At 41.5% G+C, this 17,577-nt stretch overlaps 1 protein-coding gene across 2 annotated transcripts in view; it reads right to left on the reverse strand.

Annotated features, from left to right (window-relative positions):
• Positions 1 to 38: 38 nt before the first annotated feature.
• The window catches only part of cerkl (CERK like autophagy regulator), a 38,945-nt gene continuing 21,406 nt past the window's right edge, over positions 39 to 17,577 (reverse strand). For both annotated transcript variants that reach the window (XM_015965955.3, XM_054746702.2), the window contains exons 5-14: positions 17,116 to 17,179; positions 13,911 to 14,041; positions 13,756 to 13,830; positions 3,838 to 4,015; positions 3,618 to 3,683; positions 3,280 to 3,317; positions 3,075 to 3,183; positions 2,873 to 2,969; positions 708 to 904; positions 39 to 246 (exon numbers count right to left, since the gene is read on the reverse strand). In XM_015965955.3, the coding sequence (XP_015821441.1) occupies positions 168 to 246; positions 708 to 904; positions 2,873 to 2,969; positions 3,075 to 3,183; positions 3,280 to 3,317; positions 3,618 to 3,683; positions 3,838 to 4,015; positions 13,756 to 13,830; positions 13,911 to 14,041; positions 17,116 to 17,179 (1,034 nt within the window). In that variant the 3' untranslated portion in view covers positions 39 to 167. The remainder of the gene's footprint in view (positions 247 to 707; positions 905 to 2,872; positions 2,970 to 3,074; positions 3,184 to 3,279; positions 3,318 to 3,617; positions 3,684 to 3,837; positions 4,016 to 13,755; positions 13,831 to 13,910; positions 14,042 to 17,115; positions 17,180 to 17,577) is intronic.

The raw sequence follows: 17,577 nt of genomic DNA on the forward strand, positions 1-17,577 counted from the left end.
TATTCCCACCAGAAAGCCTTAAAACAGTTTTTCTCTCGTGTAAATTTCATTTCTGGATTAGGAACCACTTTTATGGGAACCACAAAGATGCAGGAAAAGCTGTTTAGTCTGGTTACCATGGTGACATCCGTCCCAGATAGCACAAACACCAACGCCCCCTGTTGTTGTCAGATGCAGCTGCAGGTGACGGTGGATTCGGCCTCGTCCACCTCCTCCCCGTACAAAGTGATGAGCCTTGGATGGATCCTGATCACACACACACACACACACACCACAGACATTCAACCAATTGTTTTTCAATCTTGAATTTAGAAACCAAATAGATCTTTTATGAGAAATTAATTTCAGTTTTTTCATTTCTGAACCTGAACCTTTAAGAATATACTTATTTTTCATTAAACACATTTCTCAGTGGCCTTTTATGACATCATCATCATTCATGCCTTATTTGGAGTCTGTAAATAAACATGTTTTCACAACCAGATTTTGCTGTTGCCAACTGTCCGATCATTTTCTGCTGCTATTACCTAACAGTAGCAAATTATTTTAAATCTGATTGCAATTTTTGTTTATGATCAGATTCACAAACAGCTGGGATGCTTTCATCTGAGCTTGCATTGTAATCCTGAGGGTTAGGGTCAACAGATGGAGCTTTTGTGTTTGAGAGAAACCTAAATTTATTTTTCAGTAACAGCAAACCGTCTCACCTGATGTGCACTTCACGTGCAATCTCCACCAGCTCTCCATCGATGTTCCAGGGAAAAGCAGCTTCCTCTGATTGGATGATTGGTGTGTCTTTGGAGTCTCCCTCCTCTTCACTCTCCTCGTCAAAACAGCCAGTCAATGAGCAGGGACGGATCTTCACTGCTGACACTGCATGTGTCTCCACAAAGGGGAAGCTGAACTGCAGACAATCAGAGGGTCAGTGTGTGTGTGTGTGTGCATGCATGTATCACACTGAAATGAGGAAGACAGAGAGGCCTGCTAAACCCTTGTTAAGCAGCTTGTTGGGCTGCAGTGACTTCCTGAGCTCCTTCCTGCTCTTCTGCTGTAATACCATGAGGTCCCAAGAGGGGGAAGCAAAGACCAACAGAGTCCGATCCTATGGCTGTAGAGCCTTTCAAATAAATCTGACCATCAAGATCTAGTTGATGTTCCACTTAAACCAAAAGTCCTGTGGTGAAAACTAACAAAAAAGAAAAATATACATATTTATATGGTTTATTCAAAGACAAATTAAAACGAGTAATATCCATTAGTTTACTTCAGAAAGAAAAGTATTGTAATGTGTTTGCAACTCAGCTTTACAGCCAATAAACTAACTTTTATGATTTCAATTCATTTAAAAAAAAAAAAAAGCACTTTAATATGCCCAACTTGGAGACCAAAGTCCTGGACACACAAGCCAGAGTGTGACATTGTAAACTCTACATAAAAGACATGCAGTCCACTAAAAGCCTAAAGATTGTTAGATAGTATGTTAACTGCATCAAAAGCTATAAATAATAATAATAATATTGACATAAAAATTCAGAGGGGTTTGGATTTATATCATCTCTTGCAGAATATTTAGATTTTTATTCAGTAAACATGATTTTTTCCCCCTTTCCAAATCCCCAAAATATGCTTTCAAAAAGCTATTTTCATTCCTATTTTTGTTACTATTCAGACACCATTGAGGAAACAATGTGCTGAATCTTCAGACGAGCTTCTCTTTAAAGTACCATCTGACCTCCTAAAGCACAAACAGCACAGCAGACACCCTTCACCTGAGAGGATCAGCAGGTGAACTTCAAATGTGGGACTTAAATCAGATATGTGTCCAGAGCTTCACCTGAACATCGTGTTGGTCGTTAACACGAAGGCTAACAGGATGTAGGTCAGCTGACTGTCCTGTTTACTCTGTAGGATGGCGAACGAGACATTGTCAGTATATTTAGAAAGTGGGTTAGTGTGGAGTCTCACAAGTTACAACAGGCCATGTTGACCCAAGCTAATCTACTAACTAGTGTTGCTTGGTTTTCCCCCTGTGAGAAATGATAAAAACGTCACAAGAAAACTCACAAAAAGAAATCCTGACTGGATCCAGTTTGTGTTTGACAGAACTTAATTTAGACAAAATTACATTTTGTTGCTGGTTAAACGTGTTTTTTTCTTTTAAAGTGACAGTGTGTATTTTCCCTTGCAATAGGGGGCAGTAGATACCTAAATCACTGCAAGCAAGCATTATTTTTGTGTTCAAGTAAGACCTTACCAACGGATGGTCATTAGGGTCAGAAATCCCTGGGAGTGCAACCTCCAGCAATGAGTGAAGAGGTAAATGTACAAAAAGAACGTTTATAAATGCTGAAAGTTTTGAAACCATTTGTTACAAATCAATAAATACATTCTGTCCTCATGGGATTCCGTAGAAGGAAACATGGCATCCAATATGGCGTCGCCCAGAGACTTAGAACCCGCTCCTATGTATTTTAGACCAGATTTTTATGGTTATATGTTATGAAACCGCTAATATTTTCCAAAAACTGGGCATCTTTTAATTCATTTACAACATTTTAATGGATATTTCCAGAGATTATTGGTAAAACTACACATTGTCACTTTAATTAATCAGAAATGAGGGTCTGTGTTTAGGTAAATTAGGCATGGAAGTGGGAAAAAGTCATGAATCACTGATAAATGTTATTCAGCTAAGTTGAATTGAAAGAGATATTTCATAATACATGGAAGAGGCATAAGGAGATGCTAATAGGCTAGGTTTAAAAAGAATAATAACTGGATCATTTTTTAACCAACAAAATTCTAAAAATCAACTAATGAAGCTGGAGAGATGAAGAAAATCTGTTTGACACCTTCCCCCAGTGGCTCTCACCTGCCCACTAGAGCTGCTGTATCTCTTCAGGTGTTTGATGAACTCTGACCTAGATGCATTTCCTACTGCGGTCAGTGAAGCGCTGCCATTGGCCAAACTGCCACAAATAAGAAGTAGAGAGGGTGAGCAACAGGAAGCAGGGACATCTTGAGATAAACTGTAGCGGTGGCGTTGGGTCGGAAAAACCAAATGATTGATGTACCTGGTGTTGGGAGCCAGGCCTTGAGGAGCATGTGGACTCAAACAGGGGATGGACATTATGCTGATGTTCAAATACAGGCCCTGATTGGTCCTCCAGGAGTCTTCCACTTCTGCACCAGTCGTTCAGAATGACAGAGTAAAGACAGAAATCTTCACCAGATCGGCTATCAGGTTTCACAGGAGAGCATCGGAAATACATCGCTCACCTGACTTTGAGTCCTTTACTTTCTCTTGATTCTGGTCCCTGAAAGAGGAGAGATCAAACACCCAACTGATTTACAACCAGTAAATACAACTGGATGAGAAACCAAATCATTATAAAATCAACGTTAATTATTTTAAATTCATTTTCTATTTGTTTATTTGCACAGCTGAACATTTGCAGTTCTTTAAAAGCTGAAACAATTATCCAGTAACACCACAAATGATATTCAGCCTTCTAAAACAAAGAGGTGGTGCTGTTTTATAAAAGATTTTCTAACTCTTTAGAAACTAGAGTCAAAGGGTAAGGACACATTTAATAAAATAGACGTGTGTGTCTCACTGATGTCCAAACAAACTGTGGTTCGACTTCTCTGCAGGTAAAAATGACAGCTGACATTCTTCTGGTCTGATGGAAACAGAGAGAAAATAAATAAAAACAAGTGAGGCCTTTTAGAATAGATCTATCTCTGGACTGATCAATAGCATTGAGAGAAAGTGAAAGAAATTATTCTGTTTTTGAATAGAACAAATGTGATTTCTAAACTCATTTAAAAAATCACCGAAGTTTGGCCAGCGTCTTGACCAGAGCATACTCTCGTCGCCGTGACGATGACATCCATCTCTTCTTCTCTGCTCGTGCCAGGCTCCGTCCACCAAAACCAAACATGGCAGAGAAGCCGAAGTGCACCAGCTGACCGTGGGATGAGAAGCTACACATGTCCACCTGCTGCAGGTGACCTGAGGCCAGAGAAGAGATTTTTGTTATGACAACCCATACTTTTACTTTGGATGACGCTGCATGAACGTAAACTAAAACCTAGCGATCTAACACTTTATTAAACAGATCTATGTGCTCGCTGAGGAAAGACTCCAAACACACACAACCCATGTTAGAAACTAATTAGTATTCAACAGGAGATCACATGTGTGTCCATAGAAAAGAAACCAGGGTTGTGTTTGTGATTATATTAATAAAATTCAGTTTGCCTTACTGCAGCAGTCTCTGGATTCTACACTTCAGGGCAAATGAAGGGTTTAAGAACTCATTGTGCCAAGAAGGTCGTAACAACACTAGTAGACATGCCAGTGAGGAAATGTTTGAAATAAATAATTAATTTGTGACAAAATCCTCTCCAAGCAGTGCAGATTTCAAACAGGGGCACACAACGTAAAATCGTCTGAGGAGTAAATTATTGAATCTTTGAACTCGTTTTTGAACGATTAGCAAAAAGCCCTTTGCAAAAGATCCATGTCTAGAATGAGAGTGCATAAATTGGACGTGAATTCGAACCACTACAAGAGGACATTATAAACAGCAGTGGAGATTACATAAGCATGTTATATGGCTGGTGTAAAAAGTAGTGATGAAACATGTCAGCATGTGTGAGACATGGAGGGATTTAAAAGTGCAAACAAAGAGCAGTTCAGTGGTTAATAGCTCGGGTACTTGATGTTGGCAGTGGCGATAGATTCATTAGCACCCGTTTAGAGATTTAAAATGAAAACATTTGCAACCAAGGACTTCTCTAAACTTTTTAAAACTAACTTTGACCCTCTGTTGGAGCAGTTGGCTCAGGATTTGCAGCGCCGGTCTATGCTGCCTCTTTCCTTAGCAGGAAGGATTAGCTGTATTAAAATGAACTTCTTGCCACGATGCCTGTATCTCTTTCAATGCATCCCGGTGTTCATTCCAAAAAGTTTTTTTCAGACTCTTGACAGTTCTATTTTGCAGTTCTAATGGAACAAAAAACCTCCCAGAATGCGCAAGAGCCTTCTACAGAAAAGTAAGGACCTGGGGGGCCTTGCCCTTCCAAATTTTCAGTACTATTATTGGGCTGTTAATATTCGCACGATGCTATTTTGGTGTCAGACCAAATCTACAGAGCCAGTTTGGCTGTGACTGGAGAAGGCCACATCTGACTCTGCCTCTTTGCTCTCTCTCCTGTGTCTCCCTTCAAACGTTAGCCAGCATTTGTACACTAGCAATACTATAGTTAAAAACTGTCTTAAGATTTGGTCTCAAATGAGGTGTTATATTAAAACCCAGGGTATACCTTTGCACTTACCTTTTGACCAGAATCCGCTTTTTCCTCCATCCCTGTTAGATAAAACTTTTGTGGTATGGAGGAGCCACGGGCTGATCCATGTGAAGGACATTTTTGTGGATGCCCTTTTGGCCTCATTTACACAGCTGCAGACCAGGGACTTTATCAGAAAATATTTCATGGGTTTTCCCATTGTACCTGTGAACACTATGCTAGATGATATGATGGAGATTAAACCCTCCCAGAAAGGAGCGATATCCAAACTTTATAATGTTCGCCTCTCCATGTTTGTGGCGCGATCTGATCACCTCCGTGTTGCTTGGTCTGAGGAACTTAACATGGAGATTAATAACAGCCAATGGGAACCAGCCCTAAGGTGTATTCACTCCTCCTCAATATGTGCAAGGCACTGCACACTTCAATGTAAGGTAGTACATAGGATTCACTGGTCCAGAAGCAGGTTGGCTCAAATATTTCCAGGTACAAACTCCAACTGTGTAAAATGCAATCAGGGTCCAGATAATCTTACCCATATGTTTTTAACTTGCAATGCCTTGTCAAAATTCTGGGACTATTTTTAATTCACTCTCACTTATTGTGTCTTGGAGGGTTCCACGATCCCCACTGACAGCTTTATTTGGGGTGCTACCTGCTGGTCACTCCTTGCATCTCACTTTGCTGATCTGGTTGCCTTCCTTACGCTATTGGCACGGAGAGGTATCCTGATGAGTTGGAAAGACCCTCACCCACCGACCCACTCCCGCTGGATTAAAGATGCCCTCTATTTTATGAGACTAGAGAAAATAAGGTTCATCCTGAGGGGCTCGGAAACCGACTTTGCCAAAATTTGGAGGCCGTTCCAAGACCATGTGACCTCTGTGACACTCGACATGGACACTTAACCTCGGCCTTGTAGAGCTATCGCTGGCATAGCCACACGTTGGTTGCCTATTTGTTATTTTTATTTTTTTCTTTTATTTTTCTTTCTTTTATTTTATTTTAGTGTGTAGGTATGTGGATGTGATGTAACTGTGGAAAAAGTTAAAAATAAATCATATACAAAAAAAATGAAAACATTTGGCTGAGTGCACCGAGTTCATTAGCTAAATGTTAAAACTAGCTATGCGACACACATGAGAGGAAGATTAATAAACAATTCTATCAGAGGAATCTTTAAAACGTATTTTCCTACAAAACTTAAACAAGAAAAATCCGTTAAAAATTAAGAAATTTCAAAAACATGATTTATCGGCTTTCAAACTCGTGTACAAACCACACACACACACACACACACACACACACACACACACACACACACACACACACACACACACACACACACACACACACACACACACACACACACACACACACACACACACAGAGCATACCATCTGGCCTCATACCTGCTTTAACCTACTGAACCCACCTGTCTGTCTGACTGGCTGCCTGTCTGACTCTCTGGACAGAATCTGATTCCTCACCATATGGCATGTTGTACTGCGCTTGTGTAGTTCCGTGTTGTGCAGGATTACAGCTGAGACAGTCTGTGTGTCATCGATATCAAGCCTGCAACGCATCTAAAAAGGTCCATCTATTATTTATGTGAAGTGTAAACAATAACAACATTATTGGTCATCAACTTTAAATGTGTGAAGTGATTCATTCTTCTTCTTCTCCTGTGCATACTTTAGGGTCAAGTTTGTAATCACGTCCAGATATTGAAAGTATACCATGTCAGACAGTTTCATCCATGAAATGATTATTCATTTCTTATGCAAATAACAAACGCTGCTATTTTGTAGACAATTAGCTGAATAATAAAAGACTATTCAGACAACAAATACAGAATGTGTGGTCAAAACAATTCTTACAGACACAATTAGATGTGTAAACCACAAGTTTGAAGTTTCACTCAGCGTCTCACAAACAGCAGGTAACTGTGGTAACAGCAGCTCTGCCAGTAGTGAAGACAAATCACATCAAACCTGTTCAGTCGACATTTGAAATGGTCAAAGTTTAGTTCACCTGCTGTTTGTGGGAAAATATTCCTGTCTAATCTGAAATGTTCCCTTTTGTTCAGGATTTATTCATATTAGCACCACTTAAGACTCCATCTGCCCCCCCCAAACACACACACACACACACACACACACACACACACACACACACACACACACACACACACACACACACACACTCATCAGCTTCCAGTGTTAATTAGTCATATTGAACCATCTCACCCCAACCTGTCAAAGGAAAACAACAACATGCTCTGCCGCAAGCTGATTGGCAGCCAGGTTTACCTGTGAGGAGACAGACTGAGGAAAAGGGGGCGGGGCTTGGATGAGGGGACTAAACCTGTGATTTAGTGAAACTGATCCTGCTGTTGGACATCTGTGTGCTCCCTCCCTCTAGAGTCTAGAGCCACCATCTGTCTACAGGTTTGTTGTTCTCAAATTCTAGTCCTGTTGCAGCAGCCAATGACATCAGAGCTGGGCAAGAACAAAAGCTGCTGATTGGTTCCCTTTCACGCCAGTAAACTACATTATAGATCTATTATCACAGGAAGACATCGCTCAGTGCCACATGATGTTCGCTGTTTTAAAATATTAGATACAGAACCGCTAGAGAACATCCACAATGATTAGCAGAGTTCTGAGTTAGCATGAGTATTAGTGATTAAAAATGCTGTTTGTTGCACCATGCCCTCCCTGTTGAGAGTAAATATGTCACTAGATTGTACACAGGAACACATACCTACAGTCATGAGCTGTAGGTTAATATGACTGAAAGAACAAGATCACAAATGCAGGTGACCAAAATGAGTTTCCTCTGAAGAATGGCCTGGTAATGTCTGACAGATAGGGTGAGATCCATGTCAGGAGGGGCCAGCTGACGTGGGTTGGGCATGTGGTCTAGATCAGTGGCAGATGGTGAAAAAAAAAATTGGTGGGGGCTTGCACTAAAAGATTTCTATTATAAGTACTCAACAAACAAAAAAACAAAACAAATAAACAGTAAGGGGGAGAACATCATGATAAAAAACATCACGAAAAAACTAAACGCACCAAGAGGACATTACACAACTGAACAACTGAAACAGCTGCTGGTACACCCAAATAAACCCAGGCCAACAACCAGATCCCATACCTCTGGTGAAATAAGGGTTACATCAGGGAAACAAAGAACACCAGCAGGAGTGTGAGAAGGGCAGACTCACCAGGCACAGAAAAAACATGGCAGACAAAAAGACCCCAAATTGGCGATTGCTGAACACTGGTAAAAGGAACAACCACATTATGGACTGTAATAACACTCACAGTAGGGAACGAAAGTGACAAATACAGAAGGATTCACAATCAGAAAAGAAAAACCGTCCATCAACAGGGATGAGGGATGTACATACTAACAAGGACCTTGGACTCTCTCCTCAAGAAGAAGCCATCAACATCCAGCACAAGTGGGAGTGACCGTCAACATGGACCTGATAGTTCCATGTGCCACTCCAACATGACACACAAGGGGAATACCAGATATACACCTCGTCATCGCTCTGGCAGATGACGGCTCAGGAAGAAGGCCCCGAGCAGGAAGCTGAAACTGTCACGTAAAAAGATTATTTAGTTAAGATACTTGTGTCCCAGTGATGAAAGACAAGGGTGGGAGAGCTGGTAGAATGGATAACTGTATGCTCATTGTTCTGGCTAGCATGCTCTCAAAAGTCTTGGGAAGAATTCTGCTGGACAGAATTAATGACACCTTAAAAAATCAGATAATCAGTTTGGCTTTAAGTCTGAGCTTGGTACAGACATGTGTACAGAAATTAGAATTCTTCAGTTGGAGGTGTAACAGGTCAGGTCTAGCATAATGGGGTAAAAGACAGACTCCCCATCTGGTCTGATGAAGTTAGCGCAGTAGAGATGCTGAAGAAGGGTGTTGAACTTCTAGCTAAATACGAGGATCTGGAAGGTCAGTCGAGAAGGTGCAATATTCATCCCTTCATCCATCCACTTTCTGTACCCACTTAGCCACGCACGGTTGTGGGGGGCTGGCGCCTATCTCCAGCAGTCTCTGGGCCAACAGGCGGGATACACACTGAACAGACTGCCATTGCAGGGCAACACAGAGACACACAAGACAAACAACCATGCACACACAAACTCGCACCTACAGACAATTTTGAAAGACCAGTCAACCTGACAGTCATGTTTTTGGACTGTGGGAGGAAGCCGGACTACCCGGAGAGAACCCATGCGTGCACAGGGAGAACATGCAAACTCCTTGCAGAAAGACCCCAGGCAGGGACGTGAACCCAGGACCTTCTTAATGCAAGATAACAGCACTAACCAATGCACCACTGTGCAACCCATACAATATTCAATTTCTTGGATTTCCTGAGGGTCTGAAGGCAACTGTGGCTAAGGTGTTTTGCTTCAACTTGAGTGAGACGGATCCCACAGAGCTCTCCAACAGGTGAGCAACAAACCTTGAGCCATTGTTGCTAAGTTACATTAGTATCAACACTGGATGGTGAGTCTGAGTCATGCACGTTCCTCTGGCCAGCTTTGCTACTACGGAGCATCGATTTCAATCTTCCCTCACTACACAGGATCACCCAAGCCAGGGCGGCATTCACAGGCGTGAAGAAGCTTCTTCAAGACCTCAGAGAAGTTTGCTCCAGCCTGCTATTTCCAGCAAGAGATGTTTGCTCCAGCCTGCTATTTCCAGCAAGTCTTTGCATCACCCATGACGTGAAGGATATAGTATTCCCCAAACCGGAGGCCGCCACGGCCTACATGAGGAGCAAAGTCATCTCTGGAGCAGACAACTTAATGTGTTTAAGCTATTGTTGCCGTGTTGCAGACAAAATTCACGTCAGGCTGTTTTAAAGACATCTACTTTTTGTTTGATGGAATTAATGGAGGTACTGTTGTGGGGGTTTGGACTGTTGCTTATTGCCATTTATTTTTATTTTCTGGCTAATTGAATTGAGTTTTTGTGTTGTTTCTAGGAGTCTGGTTGGGAGCCCAGTGGGGTGTTGTCTCGGTTTAGTGTCTCCATACAAGCACATGGTGAGTTGATTTTTTTCTGAGGGGGATCATTATTTCTAGATTCTGTGGGGTTGGGAGGGATGTTGTATCTGAGTTCCCATTTTAGGAAAAAAATTGTCTGGTCAGGTGTTTCAGTCAACTGTTGATTCTATATGAGGCCGGGGGGTTGCAATCACAATTGGTAATCAGGTACAACTCACTGTTTCAAGTGAACAAAAATATTCTGCAGGGTGTCATATAGTTGTGGTGGGTGAAATGTTCACACTTCCAGTTGTCCTGGTATTGGTATACACATTGAATTGAGATGATCATTCCTTTTTTGCTAGGTTGTTTTCTCAGTTACCTCTCACAACATTAACCCATAATGGGTGTGCTCTCCTCGATGGACCAGAGTGTGACTAGATGGCTGACTCTTATTAAATCTTCTCAGTCAATTCAAAGCTTCTTGGGCTATTATGGGGCAGTTTATGTGTGGCGTTCTCAGAATCCTAATTCGAGGGGGTAACTTTTTTTTTTTTTTTTTTACTCTGTTCACAAAACTTTTCCCCAAAATTATATTTTTTTGTGCTGATGCAAAAAGTTTGCATACAGTGAAGGAATGTCACTATGGTGCCAATAGCTGTGGTTCCATTACCAAAACTTCAGGGTAATTCCTGGGATAGGGAAGTTGACCAGGAGAAACAATGTCCCAGTCCTCTCAGCTGTTGTCTCCGTTCAAATTCAGCCCTTTCAGAACTTTGCACAGACGTCAGCATATTGTGACAGCTTTGGCAGTGAGTGATGTCATTGATTAGCATCAAAAAGTGTCCAAAGCGACATTAATAATAATAATAAAGGCATTATTCTTTCAAGGTAAAACATAATTTAATGCATTCAGAGAATAAGTGCAGCTGTGTGACGTAAAATGTGGTGTTCAATGACCAGAAGAAGTGCTGTTTTTACAGCGCTCTGTAAAACAACAAAGCCCAGTTAATTAAGTCTGTGGGGGAGTTTCCCTATTTTATTTCCAGTGTTGAGAGTTTAGTAACAGTTGTGAGGGAATTCTGCCATGTTTTCTGGTGTTTGGAGTTAGATTTTAACAGTTATCAGTGCTTATTTTCCTTTGCTTCCATTCTACATCTCAAGCAACTCTTCAAATTTTACTAATGCCGGTTGTTTTGGACAACGTCTGTTGATGTCATTTTCTACTGAGTTACAACCAATCAGCGTGAGCTAACCAAAGGTTCTGCTCAGCTACTCCACCGCGCTGTTTGGAGCACCTACCCCTGAGCAGGTACTCAGAAGGCTCCTGAAAATGGCCCGGAAAACGGCCGTTCAGCCAGTCTGGCCAAGTGGAAACATGGGCATGTCGGGAGATTTCTATAAATCTACCCTGAAGTTCCGGTAATTGAAACACAGCCATTGTTGTTTCAGACCATAGTCTCCTCCATTTGAAATTTGCTTTCCCAAGATCGCCATCAATGTACTGCTCTTTGCAGTTTTGTTGAGTTTATGAGCACTGGAATACATTTTTTTTATCGAGATCAACGTTGGCAATGCTGTTTTATAATATCTAGGAGTCCTTGAATAGGTCAAATAATTTTTCACTATGTGAACAAGAAAAAGAGATGATTGGCTGAAATCACTGTTGGAGGAGCCAAAGACTTTAGACACTCCCCCTCACTGACCCTGATTAAGAATCAAATGACACTCTAAACATTTTAATATTTTTGCCTCACAACAGTCTGAATATACCATTCCTAAATCATGCTGCCAATATTTTGAACATGGAGGGAGAACAGAACGCATGCTCGCACATCAGCTAAATAAGAGATTGGTCTTTCAGACCATTCAAGCAAACGATGCTTGGACAATGAAATGATCAACTCATGTGTTAATCAATTTTACAGATTGCTATACTCATCTGAATTCTCCTCTACAGAGGATGATCTTTTTTCAATTGTATGACTATTTCCTCTCTGAGTGCTGGTCTGGCTGAGGATATTTAAGGATATTTAATTGACCAAGACTGCTTCTACAAACAGCAACATAAACATCAGCAAATCTCCCAGACTGGATGGCTTTCTGGCAGAGTTAAAAAAAATGTGTCTGGACTACTCTCACCAATGCTGGAGTCGGTCTTCAATGAGTCCCCCACTACTCAGTTGCTCCCACCAACAATGTGTCCAGCTGTTATATCTGCTTAACAACCCCTCATGCTGCACTTATAACAGACTAATATCTCTTATGTAGATGTTAAAAATCTCGCGAAGGTCCAGGCTCGACTATCCCCACAGTTGTTTCACCTGACCAGACAGGGTTTGTGAAAGATCGACAATCTATTTGCAGTTGCAATTGAGCCTTTGGCTATTGCCATAAGGCAGAACCCAGATATCAGTCTGCTACACTTTTTCACATGATTTGGATGTGCCCAAAGAGCATGTCCCCTCTGTACCCCCAAAACTACATCCATGGTTGAAAGTGTAAATAACATTTTTAAACTACACTTAAATCCAGATTTTATACAACACTTAAGCCTGATTCATGCTTCTCCGTCAGCTCCGCAAGGGACAGACACGCATGGATTGACGGAAGCCTTTTGCTCTCATACTTCTCCGTCCCCTGGAGAGTGTTGCAAAGCAATTCCCCGGCAGGACAACAGAGGGTGTAGCGCTGTTCTGTGGTATCCTGTCATGTATCGGTCCAAGATCGTGTGTTTATATTGTGTTTTTTGTACATAAGACTTTTTAACAGACAAATTTGTCTCTCATCCTCCTCCACCTCTTCATGCGCTCACCACCTCTAAACCCACGTTTCCTGTCATTTTCGTCCACTAATAAAACGCTTGCTGCGCATCTTTGCACTCCTCCAGTCACGGGGAATTAAACGTTCATGTTTTTAGAGTTTTTTTGCGAGGTATTCTTCAAGCTTCTCCGTGTCTGCCGCTAGTCATCCTCGGCTCTCTTTATGTTTTTGAGGGCGCAATGGCGGCGGTGTAGACGACAGCGGCGTCCTGACCAATCACAAGCTTTCATTGTCCGTCTCGACGGACGGCTGTTTAGAAAAGAGAGCTCAAATCCGTGCGTCCTTGCGGAGCTCTCCAGCAGGCCCGCAAGGACGGATAATGGCGTTGCGTGTCTCCGCACTGACGCAGACGGAGAAGCATGAATCAGGCTTAAGTCTGTATGATGTATAGATCATTTAGTTGAAATTTCATGTTTTTTTCCTATGTTCTTCTTCATGTGAGACTGGTGGGGTGGCGCCCTAGCACCTCCTATGGATGAGCCGCCACTGATTGTTTCTAATAAAGAGACCTTTAAAAAACAATATTTCTACAGCATGCAACTATAGAACATTTAGGCCTAGATAAAGTACAGATAAAAGATGGTATAGATGGTACCAAGAACAATATGGAGGGCTGCTGTGACTGGATCTCTGACTCCATGAACAGAACAGGAAATCACATCTGTAGAACCTTTAAAAAAAATAAAAACCATTATGTCATATCTGGCACGGTAGTTCTCACAAATGGGGGTTGTGATGAAAATGTCTCACCAGCAGGAATTATTCCCAGTGGCAGGACTGCTTTCACTGGTTCTTCTGGAGAATTTGCATCCAGCTGAGCTCTGACAACTAGAGCGTGACACAGCTCTGCCACTGATCCATCCCCGCCGACACACACCACCCTGACATGTGGAAACAGATCTTCATCAGGACAAGTGGACGGACAAATACAGGGGAACATAAACTCTGAGCTTTTATTGTGAAGGAAAAGAAACTTCACGGATCATAAAAATACCTTTAAAAAGCTGCACCTTGAACAAATAACAATAAAACCATTCAGGTCTCTCTTGAAAGAGAGATTATATTCAGTGAGACTTTTACCTGATTAAAGACATTGGCAAATCTGCAAAACCAGCTACCTTGTAACATTGTTTTATCAACCAACCAACCAATCTTGTCAATAATATCCAGATTTCTAACCTGATGCTTAAAACTTGGGGCTAAAGATACAAAATCTGACAGTGTGACGTTCTGCATATTTAGTGAGGAAAGTAAAATATACTCACTTTTGTTGTTGTTAAGGTGTAAGAAATGTTCTGACAATCACAGCTGTATGCCCTGCATACAGTGTAACAGGGAAGATATTGTCTCACCTCTACTGGACTTTTCTGGCAAATAAATCTGGACATCATGAGCGTAACAATGGAAAGATAATTTGTTTTTTGATGACGTTTCCAAGTGGCAACAAGATCTGAACCAGTTTAGTGCCACGGATATCAACAGAACATTGTTAATGACTCTTAACAATGTTCTAACATAGTATAGCTATAAACAAATTATAGACATAAAAAAACGAAAAAACTAAATGAAGTCGTTCTCTTGCATTTGTCTAAAAAACTCTGCCAATAGCATAGCTCGGTCCGAAACCAACGATTGGATTATCTGGTTGTCTGTCTCAGCTAATAACCGCACTTCCTCATTTACCTGGATCCTCCACTCATTAAGCGCTTACACGTTTTGCAACAGAGCACCACTGGTTTGAGAGATTCTCTGCTCAATAATGTCAGAGAAGGACAAACAGCCAGCTGCTACCACTTCAACTTTAGGACAAACAACCAGAGTCCCTAAAAGAAAAATACCACTTGAAGTCATGAGCCCTTTTTAGAAGACACACCATGCTGGCAAATCAGCATAATTCTGCTGCCCCAGTGTGTTTTATGAATGCGCCGTGGCGGCATGGCATTGCAGGAATTTTGCGGCATTCGTGATGCCACACTTGGTAGTAATATTGCTGCCATGCTGGATTTGTGAATGCTTATTACACCTTGGCGCAAGAGAGGGTGATGTCATGATCATGTGTGGAGTTACTGCCGAGCTCCAGGCGGCTATAATATTAAGAATTAAAGTAAACACAGGCTGTAAGTTTTGCATTTGGAAACAGAATCAGCTGAGATGACAAACTGGAGCGATGCAGAGCTCCAGGAGCTTCTCTCCATTAGAGCTGGAGCTCAGATAACCAGAGACTGCACGGGGACTGTGGGGAAAAGACCTTTAGGAGCGGCTTGTTGAAAAAACGTAATGAGCCCAGATTTGATTGCAATAAAAAGCAAGTTATGTCCAAGATAAACAGAAGTCTGTGACAGCGCAGAGGCCGCCCCATACCCCGTTTATACTGCCATCGCGTAATCTCTACTGCCACGATCTGAACAATTATAAACGACATAAAGCTCTCTGATGCCGGCTCAGTGTTGCAACAAATTGGCAACATTGTTTTCTAAAAGAGGCTATGGATAACAAAAGACAATTGTACATAAAAAACAACGATTGGTTTTTTGTGTTCTCTCATTTACTTGGGCAATGCATGCTCCGATATCAGGTAGATGATAGAAAACGGGAGGGGTGAGAATTCTGTGACTGGGTTTGCGTTTAAAAAGCTAGCTTGTTTTGAAGATTTGCCATTGCAGCTTTAACTGAAGTATATAAAAACAGTACATAGCTTTTCAAGAGAGAGGGAGAAAGAGGGGTGTTGTAAGGATTTGTTACACCCATGAAACATTTACAACTCATACAATTCCTGATCACTTCCAACAAGTAAATGTTCATACTGGTCTTACACTGAACACAGCACTGAAACAATACTAGACCAAGACACTGATATGAATAAATGGAAATGATTTTTAAAATATTTATACAGGTAAAAAAAAATTTTTTTTGATGCTTCATCTTCAGAGTTGAGTTTGCAGTAAATAGGAGAGAAACAGGCTCCACCCCCGTCCCCCTCCTCCTGCGCACATGGATTACTTGGAACTCTGGTCACCACGGTGACAGCCAGCCTAATTGGCAAATGTAGGTTTCAACCAAATCCTCACCACCGTAGCGCCACACACGCACGCACGCACGCACGCACGCACGCACACACACACACACACACACACACACACACACACACACACACACAGAAGCTAGCTTAGCAATACTGAGCTAATCTTTTCTAAGAACATTAAGCTTCATGAGGGCTGAGCACTAAAGCTGCTTACACACACACACACACACACACACACACACACACACACACACACACACACACACACACACACACACACACACACACATGAACCAACACTGATAGAGTGATGACAGTTTGATAAATCTGCACTTGTAGCTATTGTGTTATTTGCCTCAAAACATATTTCCACATTTGCTGTGGAATAAAAACTTGATGCTTGTTTACATTTTTGGCCCAGTTCACAAGCTTGGTTGGTCGAACTGTGTGTGTGTGTGTGTGTGTTTGTGTGTGTGTGTGTGTGTGTGTGTGTGTGTGTGTGTGTGTGTGTGTGTCGAATAGATCAGTCTGGGTCAGTGTGTTTTAGTGTCAGTCTCTGGCAGTAAACTGCTGTTTGATTACATGCTTCACTTCAGTCTGGTTTAAAGGATGGTGTCACAATCTCAAACGTGTCAACTCAGTTTACTTTTAGGTATCATGAACTTACTAAACTTATGCATAACAAATGCAACAAAACCTAAACTTTAAATTGTTTTATTTAAAATATATTGGCAGAAGATTTTCCCAATAGTCCTGTCCCAAATAAAGTATTGTTGCTTGCAAAGAACTATTTTGTAAAACAACCAGAATATGTCATTACTAACATGTTTTCTGTACTTTCCATGGTACAATAAGGCAGTTTTTTTTCCTATTTAATGGACGTTTGATTTTCAACCTATTTATTTAAAGCAAAAAAAGAGCAAAAGAACTAACCCATCAAATTCATCCAGTTTGCATTCCTTCATCACTGACAGAGCATGACCCTTCCTCTCAGTTACTGGAGACAGACAGATAGAAAAAAAGACAATTAAAGACGGGGAAAGAAAGAAAAGAGAGAGGTAAGCAGATGGAGAGACACTCAAAGGGACACAGATAAAGTGTTTGAGCGTGTGTGTGGTCAGAGGAACACAAGCGTGTGTTCGATAGCAGCCAAAAAAATTAGGACAACGGATATCACACCATCTGTTGAGAAGAGGATGAGGGAAAACGATGAAAACGAGGAGAAAACAACAAAAAATGTGGAGAAGAGAAGACAAGTAAAAGAGGAGAGGAAGTTGTCCCCCTCTGTCACAACAGATGGACAAAGCTCCGCCTCCTGTATCAGGTTACCTAGCAACCAGAAACTGCACTTAGGTCTGACCTTTGGACCTGGACACACAAGTAAACTCATGCACA

Source organism: Nothobranchius furzeri, chromosome 14 (genome assembly GCF_043380555.1).
Source record: "Nothobranchius furzeri strain GRZ-AD chromosome 14, NfurGRZ-RIMD1, whole genome shotgun sequence".
In the NCBI taxonomy this organism is placed as follows: Eukaryota; Metazoa; Chordata; class Actinopteri; order Cyprinodontiformes; family Nothobranchiidae; genus Nothobranchius; species Nothobranchius furzeri.